The 18928-nt window shown below is 39.5% G+C and overlaps 1 protein-coding gene across 2 annotated transcripts in view; it reads left to right on the top strand.

Annotated features, from left to right (window-relative positions):
• Window positions 1-18928, top strand: part of LOC124605171 (N-acetylneuraminate 9-O-acetyltransferase) — a 217177-nt gene that overhangs the window by 125748 nt on the left and 72501 nt on the right. For both annotated transcript variants that reach the window (XM_047136683.1, XM_047136682.1), the window contains one exon: window positions 11435-11583. In XM_047136683.1, coding sequence (XP_046992639.1) covers window positions 11435-11583 — 149 coding nt within the window. The remainder of the gene's footprint in view (window positions 1-11434; window positions 11584-18928) is intronic.

Below are 18928 nucleotides of genomic sequence, written 5' to 3'. Positions count from 1 at the left end.
AGTGTTAGCTATGATAAATTTATGCTCTGTGCAAAATTCTACCAGAGGGCTTCCTCTTTCATTTCTTACCCCCAATTCGTATTCACCTACTATGTTTCCTTCTCTCCCTTTTCCTACTCTCGAATTCCAGTCACCCATGACTATTAAATTTTCGTCTCCCTTCACTACCTGAATAATTTCTTTTATCTCATGATACATTTCATTAATTTCTTCATCATCTGCAGAGCTAGTTGGCATATAAACTTGTACTACTGTAGTAGACGTGGGCTTCGTGTCTATCTTGGCCACAATAATGTGTTCACTATGCTGTTTGTAGTAGCTTATCTGCACTCCTATTTTTTATTCATTATTAAACCTACTCCTGCATTACCCCTATTTAATTTTTTATTTATAACCCTGTTTTCACGTGACCAAAAGTCTTGTTCCTCCTGCCACCAAACTTCACTTATTCCCACTATATCTAACTTTAACCTATCCATTTCCCTTTTTAAATTTTCTAATCTACCTGCCCGATTAAGGGATCTGACATTCCACACTCCGATCCGTAGAACGCCAGTTTTCTATTTCCAGATGACGACGTCCTCTTGAGTAGTTCCCGCCCGGAGATCCGAATGGGGGACTATTTTACCTCTGGAATATTTTACCCAAGAGGACACCATCATCATTTATCCATACAGTAAAGCTGCATGCCCTTGGGAAAAATTACGGCCGTAGTTTCCCCTTGCTTTCAGCCATTCGCAGTACCAGCACAGCAAGGCTGCTTTGGTTAGTGTTACAAGGCCAGATCAGTCAGTCATCCAGACTGTTGCCCCTGCAACTACTGAAAAGACTGCTGCCCCTGCAACTACTGAAAAGACTGCTGCCCCTCTTCGGGAACCATACGTTTGTCTGGCCTTTCAACAGATACCCCTCCGTTGTGGTTGCATCTACGGCACGGCCATCTGTATCGCTGAGGCACGCAAGCCTCCCCACCAACGGCAAGGTCCATGGTCCATGGTTCGTGGGGGTATGTGAGAGTGAAGTGGAAACATTAAGGGACACATACTGCACAAAAGCATACAGGCTGACCTTGTCTGTTGACTGACTGAGACCACCAACAGTTGAAGAGGGCTGTAATGTGGGGAGCGCAGAAGGGGATGTAGGCGTGAGAGTGTGTTGGGAGATACGTTGTATTGCAGTGCAAAACTTTGCAATGTCAAATGTCAGTCAGTAAGAGAGCACAGAATATGGCAAATGCAGTTCTTTTATAAATCATGATTTGTAAACAGTGTCTTGGTCCTGAATAAAATTGAAGATCTTACTACCAAGAACTAGTTTTATAGATGTGTGCATATGTTAAGTGTAGTGAAATGAAATCATTGTTCCATTTTGAGCAGCTTATGGATGTAGTTTATTGGAACTGCAACTGTAGTCTTGTTCCAGTCATTATCTCCCTTATGATGGTGACATGGAAACAACCTTACAAAGAAAATACTTATACCATACCAACCTCACCTAATACTAAGTTAAGGAGTCTCTTTGTTAATTTGAGATTTGTATGCACTGTGATTCCTTAGCTTGTTCCACAGCTGAACGGCACCAAAAAATGAAAGGCTCAAGAAAAATGAAATATCTAAACTGGAATGTTTTTGGAAGTGATCCTGGCAGAAAGTGCCACAAAGCTATGACTGCCAGGGTTATAAATAAAGAGGTTTGAGAAAAATGTAAGCAAAAAGAAGCAATGTGAAAAGAACAAAGGAAAAGAAAACTTAACTTCATTGGTTATCCTCTACAGCTGGTGTGCCAATGTTGACTGAGGAGGGAAAAGCTGGTGGTAAAAGGGCAAGAAGTAGACAAAGGTCAGTTTATGCCTGTAAGAATGGAAGGGTAGCTTTACCACCAAACCAAGAAGTTGCAAACTTCTTGGCAGATTAAAACTGTGTGGCCAACCAAGACTCGAACTCGGGACCTTTGCCTTTCGTGGGCAAGTGCTCTACCATCTGAGCTACCAAAGCACGACTCACGCCCGGTCCTCACAGCTTTACTTCTGCCAGTATCTCATCTCCTACCTTCCAAACTTTACAGAAGCTCTCCTGCGTGAGTCGTGCTTCGGTAGCTCAGATGGTAGAGCACTTGCCCGCGAAAGGCAAAGGTCCCGAGTTCGAGTCTCGGTCGGGCACACAGTTTTAATCTGCCAGGAAGTTTCATATCAGTGCACACTCCGCTGCAGAGTGAAAATCTCATTCTGGCAAGAAGTTGCAATTTCAGAAGAGCATCTAAGAGGCCATCTTGCTGCCAACCAATCGTAGGACTGAGGAGGAGAAGTTCTGAATAGTAGTAGGGATGTAAAAAGTATTTTTCACGATAAGTTTCGTAGTAGTAAGGAACTATATAATGGTTGTGTCAGTGCTGCCTGTTGTAGTGCATTGAAATTAATAGAAGAGTAAGCTATGAATATTTGAAAGTTTACAGACACATTCAAGAGCACCTATTACAGTATTTAGAGAGAGAAATTGTACAACTAAATTTTAGTCTAAAACACTCCACTGTCCTATAGTTTTGAGACTTTTCTCTGCAGCCTACCAAGTGAAAGGAAGTGTTGCACAACATCTGCTCATGTATGTTCTGTTAATAAGTGTGTGATCTAAAGTAATGGTTTGTAATACATTCATAGTGAAACACATAATCCCGTGCAATGTGACATCATAAGTTAAAAACAGACAGGCAGTAAACCAACCCATAGTGAGTATTCTTAAATAGAGTATAAAGTGACCAAGAGAAATGCACCCAGGAATAGGCAACACAGTAAAGAAACAAAGAGAAAAATTGCTTAATTTCATGACTAATGCTATATCTCTGTCATCTGACAGCAAAGCCAATGCCCTGCGATTTCCGTTTATCAATGAGAAGAGCTGTCGTATGGGCCTGACCACTGAATCAAGCCAGAGATAAAACCCAGCTTCGTGCCATTGCAAGACACTTTGAATCATGCTGTTCTAAAGTCTCCACCACACTTAAACTGTGCTTTCGTGTCCTGGATGTTTATTGGATATCAGTTGGACTATGTTTTGGATTACTGTTCTACAGTCTGAAAGATTACCTTGAACTAGTATTATCAGGATGATTCTCTTGGTGTGTTCTGCAATTTTCAACGACCAGGCATGTACTTGAATTGTAAAGTATCAAGTGGTTACAATGTATCTATATTTTCTATGTAATAAAAAGTGTGTTGCACTGTAGCTGGTGTAATACTGCTGATGAGGACTCGAACTTTGTGTGTGTGTGTGTGTGTGTGTGTGTGTGTGTGTAAGAACAACAAAGTTCAGTGACCGTGGGTTTGGCGTTCGTGAATCTGTAGCAGGAACAGCTGAAACCTCAAATGAAACATCAAGAACAAGAAGAAGAACTACAAAAGCCAATTTTGCAACAACAACAGCAAATGCAGCTTATACTGCGGCAGCTCATCAAGCCAGAACAGTATCCACCACAAACATTTGAGCAATTTTGCCCAGAAGACGAAGACTGGGACTCGTACTACAAAAATCTGCAGCTCCACTTCCGGGTGAGTAGAATAACCAAGATTGCTGAAGAGGGTGCTTTTCTGTCATCTGATAACATGGAAGCTTCAACAGAAATGAAGTCCTCCTGATAAACTCAAGTGTTTAGATTTGTTTGAAATCCATGCTTATGCATTATGAGCAACAAATGTGTAGCAGCTGGACTCAATATTTGTTGTCATGAGCATTCGCATCAATCGTATGCTTTGTGGGCAGCTGATCTCAGTGGGCTTGACCGGTAAGTCCTTTGGTTTGGTGTCAAGTAAAGGGTCTCAACCAAAGGCACCGTCAATCCTGCGACAGTCTTGACTGCTAGTTTCTGGACCTGCATTATGGGATGGAGAATTGTAGCACTTCCATTGATAGATAGAGGTGCACAACACAGAGGAAGCAGTTACTTGGTTAGCAGAGTACATGAAGGTTTTTATGCTAGATGATAGTCTTCTGATGATGGCTTGCCAGTTGATATGCAGAGAGCAAAATCAGATCTTATACAAAGACTTTCTGACTGTCAAAATTTTAACAGTAATTACCAGACTGTAATAACAAATTTCGTGAATTTACTTCCCTCTAGGAAAGATGCCACAATCAAGTGATACTCTGAACAGTGAGGTGAGAGAAAGCCGAAGTAAAAAGCTCCAGAATATTTAATGAGGCTGAAAGCTATATTGAAAATACAGGTTAGACACCATAGGACGTGGTGTGTTCATCGCAGTGGTTAAAAATACCGTTTGTCAATGTCAAAATTTAGTCTGACTGTGAATTTATGCGGACATGAATAACCAGTCTTGGTGAACTCAAATTAATCATTGGATGTTTTTACTGGCCACCCAGTTCCACGGTAACAGTTGTAGAAACATGCAAAGAAAGTCTCTGGTCAGTAGCGTGGAAGTGTCTTAAACCTACTTAGTATAGACTTGGACTTCACCGGATTCGTTCCTGGTGGAATGGACAGACAGGTTTGATTGGTTATTCTCAACACAGTTTTCCAAAAACTGTCTTGAAAATCTAGGTAAATAACCCACACACAATGGAAATATTTAAGACTTTGTAGCTATGAACAGGCCTCAATTTTCAACACTGTCACTACAGAGACAGGGGTAAGTGATCGTGATGTTGTCTTAGTGACAATGATTACTGCATCGTCAAGAAGGCTAGAGGAATTTTAATGCTAGGGGAGATAATAACCAGTTGTTAGCGTCATACTTCAATAAAGCCTGACATAATTCAGTTCCAGTATGATGGATACAGAGGCATCATGGACAAAGTTTAAACTAATTGGAAATCGAGCTGTGGATAAGTACATGCTGAGTAAGTGGGTTAAGGATGGAAAAACCCACATAACAAAATTTGGAAAATGCTGATGAAAAAGATATTGTTGCACTCTCAGTCCAAAAAAGAATATGGAAATGTCGACAGGCAAAAAGTTAGTAAAAATTTGTGTGTCTATAAAAGACAGATACATGAAACATACAGCTACAACTGTCTTGCCTTAGTGAAGGCTTCAACCCAGTCACTCGTTGATCAGCCAGGTAAGGCAGTAGAAAGTAGCAGAAGGGAAGCTGAAGTTTCACATTCAATTCAAAAAGTCATTCACAAAAGAGTACATACCATCGTTTGACTGTCACACACACTCCTGTATGGGCAATATTTCATCATTTGATTGCCCCACTAACTTCTTTGTGGACGACATACCATTGTTTGACTGTCACACAGCCTCTTTTGTGGACAATGTACCATTGTTGGACTGTCACACAGGTTCCTGTGCAGACAATTTAGAAATAGGCATCCCTGGCATTGAGAAGCAATTGAATGAGTTGAAAACAAATAGTCACCAGGTCAATTCAGTTTTACCCAGAGTACTCTGTGGCATTGGCCCCTTACTGAGATTTTATTTATCCTCTTATTTTTCATACTTTTATGGTGAACCTCAAAGTCTCAAGCAGTTGGACAAAAAACGCAGGTGACTCTTGTATAAGGAGGGTAAAATTATATGCCAATAGCTGTAACATTGTTTTGCTGCAGAATTCTTTAGCCTATTCTGATTTTAAATATAATAATTATCCTTGAGACAGAAAAGCTTTTGTCCACAAATTAGCACTGAGAGAACACGTTGTTCTCTTTTCACTCGGTGTCACATGAACCATGGATGGAGGGCAAGAGGCAGGTTCCATATTCCGGATTTCTGGAAAGCATTGGACACAGTGTCCAACTGTAGACTATTAACAAAGATTTGAGCCTGTGGAAAAGGTTCCCAAATGTGTGAGTGCTCAAAGACTTCTTAAGGGGATATTGTATGTCCTATGCCGCCAGTGTCAAATTATCCAATTTTGAGACCCATTATCTTGGAAACTTTTTAAGACACCAACTTACAATTTTCCATAATTATTGAATGCTCCATTCCAGATACACTGAACTACAATTATTACTAAAACTGTATTGTGGGGCATGTTAATTTTTTTTTTTCAAACACTCAATTTTTGACAGAATTTTGTAAATAAATGAACATAAAATCAAAACAACTCAGGATATTTTAATTAGTCTAGTACCATATGTGTTGAATCTCCCACTTGGTTTACTGTGAAAATTTCATGTCTCTACCATTAGTACTTTAGAAAAAGGGTCATTTATTGCAAAAAATGTAGTTCGGAGATATTGAGGTTTAAAACTTTTTTTATTACAGTTTCTTATACAAAGTTAAATTTCTGTGTCTCTTATGCACTAGAATTGCCCTGGCCTGTAGTCTGTCTCTTCTTCAGTGTCACAACAGCCCAGTGCTTGCCTCCTCCTTTTCTTTCTTGCTTCTTTTGTCATTTTCTGAGCAGCTAACTCTGTTTCATGTACACGAAGATCATCTAGCTCCTGCAGTCCTTTTGCTGTGTTCTGTCCAAATCTTACCCCTAACTTTTCCATAACCTTAGGTCTTTCATAGTTCCCACCATTAAAAGTTATTACAGCATCAGACACTGCTAACTTTAGAGTCATAAGGGCAACAAATACATTTTTAGGCACGTGGCACCACAAAACATTATTGATGTACTCATTCACATTCTGGATCTTCCCATGTAAACACATCTTTAGTAGCTCAGGATTTGCCATATCTCTGTAAACAGGTTTGATTGCCTCCATTACTGCCAAAGGAAGAGAAAGTTTGTGAGTAAATTCATGCAGGGTGTCAGAAAATTCAGGTTGCCACCAAGTGTTTGGTGGAGGTTGACACAAAGCATGACATGGCTTTTCATCGGTTGATATTCAATGAAAGAAAGTGCTCAACACAGCTATTTTCTTAGTCTCTAAATTGTCACAGTTATCTCTAATGGCCTCCCCATAATACTCCTGTAATTCATCAATTATTTTGTCCATTAGTCTTCCAGCACATTTTATTGTCTTGCCATCAGAGAGCTTTTTGTTACCCAGCTTGGTTTTTAGGTTACGCAGACGTGTTCCTATCCTTTTCTTGACGTGTCATACATATTAAGGTTTTTGTGTAGGAACATCATATGGCTTGCTGTTTTGTACTGCAATGAAAGCCTTGCTGTCTCCGTCACCTAAGTAATTCACATATCTGACACTGCTCTCCTGTGAACACAGGAAAATGTTAACTGCTCCTTTTACCTCCATTCCTCCACTTGTGCCATCATAATTTTGTATACATTGCTGCTTATGAAGTAATCTGTTGTTCTGGTTCACTGTACAACCTTGGCAGTACTTACTGAGAACTTCAAAATCCAAAACTTCTCCAATGTCAATACTTATTGCAGATGTAAAACCATTTTTAGAACTAAACCCATACTTTTGTCAGGGATCCATCCACAGCATTGCTGGAGCCACAGCATTTATAGATTCTCCAATTGCTGTTAGACATTTCATATACCTAGAAGGTGGTTTTGGCAAATTCAACTCGGTGCACAGAACATTACCAGCCGTTGCACGTTTACCAATGCATCTAAGGCCATAGAACAGTCCCACATTAGTTTCATCTAATTTACTACATGAACACTTTGATGAAGTATGAAATGCTTTTTCGTTCTTGCACTTCTGACGTTTAATAATTAATTTAGACACATCATCTATTCTAATTCCAATATCCTCATAAAGTTTAACTTCACCACCACAAAGACAGCAAGAGACAGTTTCAGAAAGAACTTGTGCAAGGATTTGCAGATCAATAATGATGTTGTCCATAATATCATTACTTTTACCACTGTCACACGTTTCTAAAGTTACTTTCCTTTTCGATGCACTAGGGGGTGTGGTCACTTCATAAACACTATTGTGGTTTCCTTCACTGCTAGCACACATGTTTTCAAGCACTTCAGAAGAAAATGTAGGTCTCAATATCTGTTACCTGCAAATTTGCATTTCTTGAAGTTACTTTTATGGGTAGTTATTTTATTTATGTATAAAAAGCAATAGAAGTTAGCTTACTACAAAAATAGCCAATAATCACATTACTTTCAATGAAAATTAGTATCAGAAACAAAGCACTGATTTGTTTATTTGTAATGCCAACTTCTGAGACGTAGCAATAGGCACAAAACAAAGCAATTCACAGCCTTCTAGACTGTGTAGTTTCCAAGGTATGACTGCTCAACTGTGGCAGTATATGTGTAGCCACGAAATTTGACAGTCTCACAACAACATTCAAAATATTATTTGAAAGTCTCACAATTGTCTGGTTTTAATGTATTATATACCAAAATGTTCAGGAAAGTCCGAAATACATTATGGAGTAGAAAACAGAAAATTTCAAATTTCAGCGAATTTCCCATACAATGTCCCCTTAAGTTATAGAACTCGACGTGTTGTCGTTGACTGGGAGTATCCTTCAGAGATAAAGTTATTGTCAGGAGCGCCTGAAAGAGAGTTTGATCGCACTGCACAGTCTGCGAACTGCTGTAGTATATGGGTAAATGTTTTGATTGAGTGATTGTTAGAGGATATAGGATGACTTAGAATTTCAGTTCGGTGTGATGAATGGCAGCTTGCTCTAAATGTAGAAAACACAAGTCGATGAAGATGAGAAGAAAAAGCAATCATTAAATGTTAAAATCTATCGACTAAATATCTATATGTAATGTTGCAAAGTGATATGAAATGGAATGAGCGTATAATGTTGGTAGGAGGAAGAGTGAATGATTAGCTTGGTTTTAGTGGCAGAATTTTAGGAAGATGTAGCTTTTCTATGAGGGAGACCATATATAGATCAGTAGTGACCCATTCTTGGGTACTGCTCAAATGTTTGGCATCCCCGCAAAGTCGGTTGAAGAAAGAGATTGAAGCAATTCTGAGATATGCTGTCAGATTTGTTACTGGCAGGTTTGATCAAAACACAGTTATTATGGATATGCTTTGTGAACTCAAATGGGAATCTCTGGGGGGGAAGATGATGATCTCATGAAACACTATTGAAAAAATTCATAGAACCGTCATTTGCAGCCAAGTGCAGAGCGATTCTACAACCGCCAATGTACATTTTGTGCAAGGGTAACAAAGATGAGATGAGAGAAATTAGGGCTCATATGGGCAGTGGAGGCATATGGACAGTCATTTTCCTTTCACTCTATTTACAAGCGGAATAGGAAAGGGAATGACTAATAGTAGTACCAGGTATCTTCACCATACACCACATGGTTGCATTTGGAGTATGTAGTTATCTATGTGTGTAGATCTAGAAGTGTTAATTATTGTGTAAAAAGCAAAATTGTAAACAGTCGTGTACTGAATCATATAATAAATATGTGTGCACCTGATGATGAAGTTTGTGCACAGGCACTGAAATTAACAAATCCTACTTTTGAAGAAATATTAACAATAGCAAAAAGTTTTTAAATGTCGATACTGCATAGCCCTATTTTGAGGAAAGCCATTGAAGGGCCCCCAGTAATAATCCATTGGCACCATGTTGGTATGACATGCCAACCAGCTGCACCCATGCTTCCACCTCCAGACTATCACCTGCGCTCCTGGAGTCTGATTGATACAACTTCCAATACCTGGCAGTCCCATTACCAGGTTCAGTGCCATGGAGCTTTTTTCCCAAGGAAAGAAACAGTTTTCCACCTGCAACACCATTGACCTTCAGCATGGATGCAGAGATTGGAACACCAGATGCAGCCAACTCTAGCATCAGCACTATGTCCCCATTGCAAGTGGAGGACACAGCAACACTAGACATTGAGACCGACAGTTAACCTTTTGCTGTTTTGCCAGCCCATGCCTCTCCCTTACTGGTATGGTGATCACGATACCAACGTGGAAACTTCCAGCCTTACATGCCAATCAAAGAGGGAGGGAATTCGATACCTGTCATTCAGTAGCAATGTTGGTACTCTGTGATGTCTACTATCAATGTCTCCTCTGGCAGGCAGCAGGAGGAACCTGGCTGCCTGGTTGATGCAAGACACTTTGAATTATGCTGTGCTAAAGTCCCTATCCCACTTACACCATACTTTCATGACCTGATTGTTTACTGGGTTTCTACAGGACTATGTTTTGGGGCTCTATTCTACTGATTATTGGCAGTTTGCTTGAAAGTTGTAATAGCTAACACAATCAACTGGCATTCAACAACAACAACAATAATAGCAGTAACAGTAATAACAAGAAGTAATTGTAGTGTGTGTGTGTGTGTGTGTGTGTGTGTGTGTGTGTGTGTGTGTGTGTGTGCGCGCGCGCGCGCATGAAGACAGTTGCACAATGTAAATGTCCACAGGAAGTAATAATATCAACAGACAAGTTAGTCTTTTAGTACTCACACTAACTTTGCCAAAAAAGACTTGACCCATGATCTTCATGGTATTATCCTTTCTTTATCCAGTTCAGGAACCAGTTTTTATTCTCAAATATTGATGTTTACCCATTTGTAATAGTTAAATATCACGGTTCAAAGCCTCAATTTATTGAATCATTGTTCAGATGATTAAAAAGTATTTTTCTCTCAGTGGATAAAAGTAAATAAAATACATATTTACACATAAACAGATGAGTGATAGGTTTGTGACTTTTAGTATGCTAAAGTAAAGAAGAAAATTATGACCTGTTTCAGCAAACAGGAAAGATTTTTTTTCCAATAATTGGTACAAAACAGCAGATCTGGAATTTTTGTGCTGTAGAAGCTAGATGAAGGAAAGATTGAGAGAGAGAGGGGGGGGGGGGGAGAGGGGGGGGGGCGGAGGGAGACGGGGGGGAGCTGAGCTCTGGTGGGGAAGTAAATTCGCCACACTCTCCCCAGTGGAACAAATTGGTAATTCACTGTAAGTGATTTACGAAAATCTTAAAAAAACCCGAACCTGAATGACCTGGTTGGAATTTGAACCTGACTCCTCTCAAATGCAAGGTCAGCACAATCTTATTTGGTCTGTAGACAGAAAGGAGAGGAGGTTCATACAAGCAGAGAAGTGTTATTTATTATTTTCATTTTCTGTAGCAGTCACATTTGTAATGCTGGACTGACAGTTAAAGTTGTCACTATTTGTCACTGAGTGAGATCACTTTATCAAGAGACCATAGATATCAATTATTTTATGTTGTGACTGATCACTAAACTGTCAAGTTAGTCAGAACTGTTCTTACAAAATGATGATGAAGGTTCAAAAGATTTGTTATTTTAAGAAGCATCTTCAGAGTAATTTAACATGCTTAGATTATTTAATGAGTTTATATGTCTGATTCAAATTAACATTGCTCTGCATGTACTGATAATTAATGGAGTATGAAATATATCAAAAGAAAAGAAAAGGAAAGGAACTTCAAAATAGTTTTTCCACAGTTCATGTGTTAATAAATGTAGTGCTCTCTTCTTTTAGATTTTATGTGCTGTTCAATACCAGTGCAGCTGCTTATAAAATGACTTTTTCTTGTTGATATAACAGTGAATAAGTTTTTTTTCTTTGCAGGACAAATTTTTTTATGAAGGAAAACAAATATTTCTCACAGCTAAGCTTTTGGCTCCCATTTGGTTATGTGTTTACACTGGGTTTGTTTTTCACAGAAGACAGCCAATATACTAAAGTTCTTCATCGGGATCAGACAGATGAATGGAAAGGTATTATTGTTGTTGCTATTATTACTAAAACATTGTTGTCATCTTCTTTTTCTCTATTAAGAATATCAAATGATACTTGTTTAAAATCCAATGTTTCTTTAACATTTTATTGTTGGTAATTGACAGTGCCTGGAGAGCCAATATTTTGTTATGTGTTGGGGTCTGTACTACAGTCCCAATATGTGGTGTTTCATATAATTTAGTAGAAATTACTTTCTCAAGACATTTACCACATAGTGTAGACAATGGTTTAATTTTGAAATTAAATCCATTCTTCATGGTTAGGTCAGTCTCACAACTACATGTTTTACCTGCTCATACTTTTCAGTACTTAGCTAAATGATTTTAAACAGAACTAAAGCCTCGCTCGAAGAGTCCTCTTTGATAATGACTTCTGCTTTTTCGAGGAGCAATCGCCTACCTCTCTACAGCATAAACTGTTTTTTGGTGCGCTTGGAGTGTAACTCCACACTGAAAGCATTGGAGAAAAATAAGAAACAACTTCATCAGTTACAAAGCTTGTCTGATAGGATGAATAGAACAATTAGAACAAGTTTCAAACACAACAACGGAATAAAACATTGATTTTGTAAATACAAATTCTATAATTGCATAAATACTGTGCTAAGAGGAGAGAGATGATAATATCAACTCGGGAAATTTCCATGGTCGAAAAATTTGGAAGTGTGTATTTGCAATAAAAAAAGTTATTAGTTGTGGTTGAATTGCAGCTGCTGATCTGATTCAGGTAGAATTGGATCCAATTTAATGGGCCGATGCATCCCATCCGTCTGTTTTTGTACAATACACAATGGATAAAAATGATGAAATCACTTAAAACAATCAGGTTATAGCATTATTATTAGTACTCATTTGTGTGAGATTTCTTCTTTTAACACTCATGTCTGTCAGAGAAATAATGGGAGACAAATTTCTTGGTATAAAGAAAATTATTTCTTTGTAAAAGTAGTTCTTAAAATATTTTTTGAGGTAGTTGATTGCTTGTCATTGTAAGAATGCAGCTCTTGAAAATAAAAATCCTTATACAGAATGTCTGAGGAGGAATGGTTAGTATTCAGGGATATGGTAGGAATGATCATTCGAAGCAAGAAGAGTCAAGTGAACATGGGCACTAAAATGCATACCTTAAGGGCTGTGGGTACTTGCTCAGTATAAGAGATGTGTTTCACAGTAGCAAAGATGAATAAGTGGTCATAGCTTTTAAGTTATGCATTTTAGAGCCCATGTTTGCTTGACTTTTATTACTTCGTATTATAGTTCCATCATATTCCTGAAAATTGACCTAGGACACTCTGTATAAATCCATGATTGAGTTGTCCTAAAATCCCTAATTTTGGCAGGTTTTTATTTCGGAGGCATGTTTATTTAAAAGTGAGTAGAAGGTATAATGAATCGTGTAACAAATAGGCTTATTAAAACAAGAAAAAAATGACACTGTTGAAATCTTGTTGTAAGAAACACAGTTTGATGTATGTTTCAAAGCTGAAGAACTGAATTTTTGAAAGGAATGAGAATACAAACTGAGAAATCATTAAATTTACATTTGATATATGATAAGTATTATTTTGTATTACAAGTAAACTCATATTGATTAGGGGATAATGTTCACCGCATTGCAACTTTGGATAAACCACATGTCCCCTGGGTCATGCTAAGTGGCAAGCATGTCATGGAGCTCAGATTTAGTTAGCTGGGTATGGACTTGGGGGAACCCTGGTTTTCCAAGCTGAGGTTTGCTCAGTGCCACCAGTCCTCTGTAAACTTTCATGCCATCACCAGTAAGGTCATCTGTTGTTCAGGCATGGAGATCAGTTCTGTATGAGGAGTCTGAATTCCTCAAAATGGGTTCTATATCTTTTCATATTCCATTGAACTGTGGAAGCCATTTTAGTGCCAACATTTTAATTTTCCCATCTATCTTTGTGCTGGTACGGTGAAGCACTGGTAGAATGAGAGTGAGTGGAGAGTAATAGAAGAGGATGCTGACTTTCATTAAAATATAAATATTTCATATTGTGTAAGAAAAAAATTTCTCATGAACAAATATTGCTAGTGTCAGATACTAATTTCCATGGATCCATTGTCAGTTTGCTGTCTTATTTCACAAGAATTGACCACTAAATCCTGTCGGAGGAATTCTGAGAAAATTCATGAGTGATATTTCATCACATTGCCGCTAAAGCACTAAGAACGTCCCTAGAGGTATTTTATTTATATCACAAAATCCAAATCACCATCATTACTGCTGCAAAATTAGTTCTTCCCATCAAAATGTGTGAAATCATTGATACCACTCTCATAAGATCCTGTGGCTCGTCCCATTGTTGGAGTAGCTGCTGAAATGAAAAATCAGTTGTTACCACATCTTCATGAGCCCAAAGTTCGCCCTGCAACTTGATGACAGTACTGCTATTGGAAATCTTTCTGTTTTCTTCTTTTTGTACACTACTGTCATGAAAATGAAATGCATAAGGACTTCCCATTTTGTAAACCTCTGAAAGGGAAGACTATATACAGAGGTATTTTCTTCTCTGTGAATTGCTCTTTTGTTGACTACAGTCTGTCATGAGCGAGTTGTGGTGGTGTATGTACCGATGGGCTGGTAGCATTTACTCAAACTAAAAAGGCGTTCATGACAAGAGTGTGTGCTGTTCATCCTCCTGTACAAGTCACACATTGTGTTATACACAAGGAGGCACTTGCTTCTAAAGTAGTACACTCAGAAGCCAGTAAAGTGCTGAAAGATGCAGTCAGTGTCATAACTTTGGTGAAAGCAGGAGCTTAAACAGTACGCTATTTTCCATTCTTTATGGGTAGATGGCTATTCATGATTCGCTTCCATTGGACATGAGAGTACATGGGTTGTCTCATTGTAACATTCATCAACACATTGTGGAGCTAGATGGAAAATCCTAATGATCCCTTGAAGGGTTAAGCAATGATACCGTCTTTCTAAGTGAGAAAGTGCTTGCATTTAAGAGAGAACTTGGACTTTGGAAAACCCAGATGAAGAAGGGTAACTGTGAGGTGTTTTTTTGTCTGAATGATTTCGTGCAGGAAAATGAGTTGGATGTTGGTAAAATTAGTAGATTTGGCATAGTACGTATCTAAAACTTTTATCATCAGTTAGAGGGTAAATTTCCAGAACCTTCCTCTTAGTATGCCTGGATCCAAAATCTGTTTGATAGAATCATAACAGACCACGTGTCAACAGAAGAGGAGGAGGAACTAACAGAACTCAAGTGATGGAACACTTTGAAATGAATTTAAATCGAAGTCTCCTGAAAATTTTTGGGTGTAGACTCTAAATGAATTTCCCAGTATAGTATATCAAGAAGGGCAGTGGATACATTATTACCCTTCACTTCAACTTACATCTGTGACTCAACATTTTCCACACTGGTAATAACCAGGATGAAACATTGGTCTTGACTGTAGCTGGAAGGAAATCTGATAATTGGTTTTCCAAAGATCCAACCAATAATTTATGTACTTTCTTCATAAATTCAAGCATACATGTCGCACTGAATGTGCAAATGTCAGAAAAATTTTCGGATTTTGAACAGGGTACAGTATTATTTGCTTATTTCCCTTTTGGATTATCAGTTGAAGTATGGGAATTTAAATATTGACAATTGTATCAGCATTTGTACATTGTATTTTTTCTATTAAAACACTCTAAGTGAGTTGAAAGCAATATAGATGGAAACAGTTAAGCCTCAACTAACTGATTTGTGAGCTAATTTAATAAGAAAATGGGTATTGAAATACAAATATTTTCTCAGCTGTGATTATATATAAAGTAGTTGTAATACATGATTGCAAGTTCTCATGGTGAAATGAATTAATAAAATGTTCTCAGCCTCTAACTGCATGGTTAATTGTTAACTTTCACTACCTTTGAATAACACAAATGTATGACAAATTTGTGAAAACATTTTAACCCCGATGTGCTCAAAGAAATCTCTCTTATTATTATTATTATTATTATTATTATTATTATTATTTCCTTCACTTTCTCAGACGTTAAGTCCGGTTAAAAATGGAGTGACGCGGACCTTGATCAAGCGTCACTTCCTTTTAACTGTATGGTTTATTATTATTATTATTATTATAATTTTTATTGTTGTAATGAGCAGTTGCAATAAGTAGACAGAAAAGTAGAAGTGATCCACAAAACTATGGTCCAGTATCCTTAACACATTTGTTGTACTCCCCAGGGGGCTCACCTCTCTTTCATGAGTTCGTGCTTGGCTACCACGGGGCCTCAACCTTTGCAGCACCTTTTCCATTTCCGTATTGCATGTCTATCCTCCTGCTATCCTTTCCCCGCCCTTGGGGACATTCTGGGGTGTTTTTGGGACTGTGTTCTGCATTTTCAATAGCTGACATAAGAACAGTCTCACCACTGTTTTTCATTTCTTTTTTCCTTTATTCATTCACCTTCTCCTCTCCTTCCTCTGCTTCAGTGTTTGAGAGGCTCCTCTTTTTCTTCTTCCTCTCTGTGCACTCTTGAAGTGTGGCCCACGTGTCGGACACATAATAGATGACTGGGTGATGCATAATTCTTAGCCCCCGGTCAACAGGGAGGGTTCACACATACCCCTGGTACAGGCCAGGCCGAGGGAGGGGTGACTGCCCGAGCTATTATCTTCCCAAATTGCCGATTGTTCCCTCTGTCAGATGTTTGGGGGTTGTGACCAGAGATGTGAACAATAACCTGAGGCGGGTGAGCCCCCCTCTGAGGGGGGTCCCCAATTGGAAGGAGCGTGCCACCAGAGATGCTGGCAGCCATGGGGGATTTTCTCGCAAGGAGCCATTCATCATCTTCGCAGTCCACACCTACCAACTACCAAACATAAATGGAAGGAAGCTCTCGATTAAAAGACCCTTCCAGGTGCACCATGGGTCCTTGTGGTTTCACATACTGAAGATGATCAGTTCTTAGTAAACATACATCAGTTTCCTATTCAGAAAGATGTTGATGCAGTTGCCAGCCCTGTGAAATCAGGCTCTCATTTACACAATGGTACTTTGACTTTGCTTTTGGAGACTACATCTGATTCTCAAGCACAACAATTGTTTGCCACTTTGCTTCTCTACGGCTATCCTTTTCATGTCGAGCCCATAGAAATCTGAATTTTTCCCATGGCATTATTTACACCAGGCTCCTCGATGGTCTGACCGAAGCAGAAATCCAAATGTACCTCTTTGATCAGGGCATCATTGTAATCCACTGAGTGATGAAAAAGGTGGATGAATCCTTAGTTCCCACACACAATATTTCTCACATTTGAAAGAGTAGTGCTTCCATCAAAGATCAAAGCTGGCTGTGAAGTTATCACGGTCTGAACATACGTTCTGAACCAGATGTCATCGTTTCAACCACACTCGAATGTCCTGTTGAAACTCGGACAAATGTGCTACATATGGTAGGGATGTGCCCAAGGGCACTTGGCTGCCTCCTTCTCCCCACTTTATCAACTGCAATGGTGATCATGTCACTTCCTTTAAGATTGTCTCGTGTATCTCTATGAAAGGGCTGTCCAGGAGAATTGGGTAAAGAAAAGAGTGTGATACCCAGTCACTTGGCAAGTTATTGGCTAGTACCAAACCCTGCATTCTACCATCTGGCACTTACAGTACTGTTCCTGCTACATCTCGCTCCATGAAGGACATGGCCATGCAGAAATGCAACCTCAGATTCAGTGCTGTGGTTGTAAAATCGCTCAGTGTCATGGTAGCATCGCCTTTTCCTTGTCCAGCTGTGCAACTAGCCACCAAACAATCACCTGGGGCAAAGTTACCTGCTGCACAACCAGCAGGCCTAAAAGGACAGAAAGAAAACTCCTGTAACGTCTTCCTACATCCCTCCAGCCAACAAACATACGAGTCTTCCTCTGCCAACCGGAAAGGCTTCAAGAAGTCAAAGTCAAACAGTCTTCATCGCCAACTTGGAAAGCGCCTCTGATGGTGCCATTACTCGATACCCTCTCTCAGCTAAACTGTGTATCGCCAGTGCAAACCACAAACTGTTTTTCTGCCCTGGACTTAGATTGACAGAGGGAGAATGCCGACTCCTCTGTAGATCTCACGGAGCAGGATCCTCCAGCCTCTGCGCCCTGTAGCCATGAGTCTTTGAAGGCTGGCACTCGGCAGGCATCGAGGTGACACCCCTTCATTTTTTCCCTCCTCCTCTTTCCTCATTATCAATCTCCTTCAATGGAACGTTCATGGCCTTCAGTCAAACAAAGAAGGTTTACGACTGCTCTTAGAATGGCGGTGTCCGCGTGTTCTCTGCCTCCAGGAAACAAAATTGCATCCTCACTACTGTTTGAGCTCTTGCATTTATTGCTGGTCCATTTTGACCATCCCCCTGAGGACGGCATTCCATCTCGTGGGGAGGTCGTGCTGCTCATATGGGATGATGTTCATAGTCAACCCATCTCCCTGTCTACCCATCTTCAACGTGTTGCAGTTTGCCTTTTCCTTCCTCACTTAACCTTTTCCTTTGTACTGTACACATCCCTCTCTCATTCAATGTCACCAGGGTAGACTTATTGGACAGCTACCTCACCCTTTTCTGCTGCTCGGTGACTTTAATGTGCACTATCCCTTTCGGGGTTCTCCCAGAACATGCCAAAGAGGTGCCCTCTTGGCTGACCTTCTCAATCAACTTAACATTCTCTGCCTTAAGCACAGGAGCATCCACATTCCTTTCAGACTCCATGTACACCTCACCTATTCCCATTTTGACCTATCCTTCTGCACGCCCATCTTGCCCATCATTTCAAGTGGTCAGTTCTCTCTAACACATACTAGAGTACCATTTTCCTTGAGCTATCCATTTTCTGACTCCTACCCCACCAATGAGCACCCCTAAGGCTACGTTCACACTGCCAGCCGGGCCGAGCCGGGCTGACGCGTACTGGCTCGGCTCGTGCCTAGCCAGTTTAGGCCGACGAGTAGTGCATTCACATTGCGCGCCGCGCCGAGCCGGGACGGCGAAATGGGGGAAAATCCACTTCTCCGATTTTCATGTTTTAAAATTCTTAGCGGTATATAAGACTTCGCCTCATCATTTTATGAACTTATTTTTTCCTTAAAAGCGTTACTTATGTCGTGAAAAAAGAAAAAGTCTACTTTTCGTTTCGCGTGATTTCTTAGTTTCGTAACGCTTCCCAACCGATTTTGAAGAAAGTATGCTGCTAAAGAATCTGATTTTTGTACACGTGGTAGTGCAACATCTTAGCTTTGTATTGAATCATTTATCTTTCCATATTTCTTAACAGTCATTGTGAAATGATGCTATTTGTCAACGTTG

The sequence above is a fragment of the Schistocerca americana genome, chromosome 3 (genome assembly GCF_021461395.2).
Source record: "Schistocerca americana isolate TAMUIC-IGC-003095 chromosome 3, iqSchAmer2.1, whole genome shotgun sequence".
NCBI lineage: Eukaryota > Metazoa > Arthropoda > Insecta > Orthoptera > Acrididae > Schistocerca > Schistocerca americana.
This window is presented reverse-complemented; position numbering and strand designations above follow the sequence as displayed.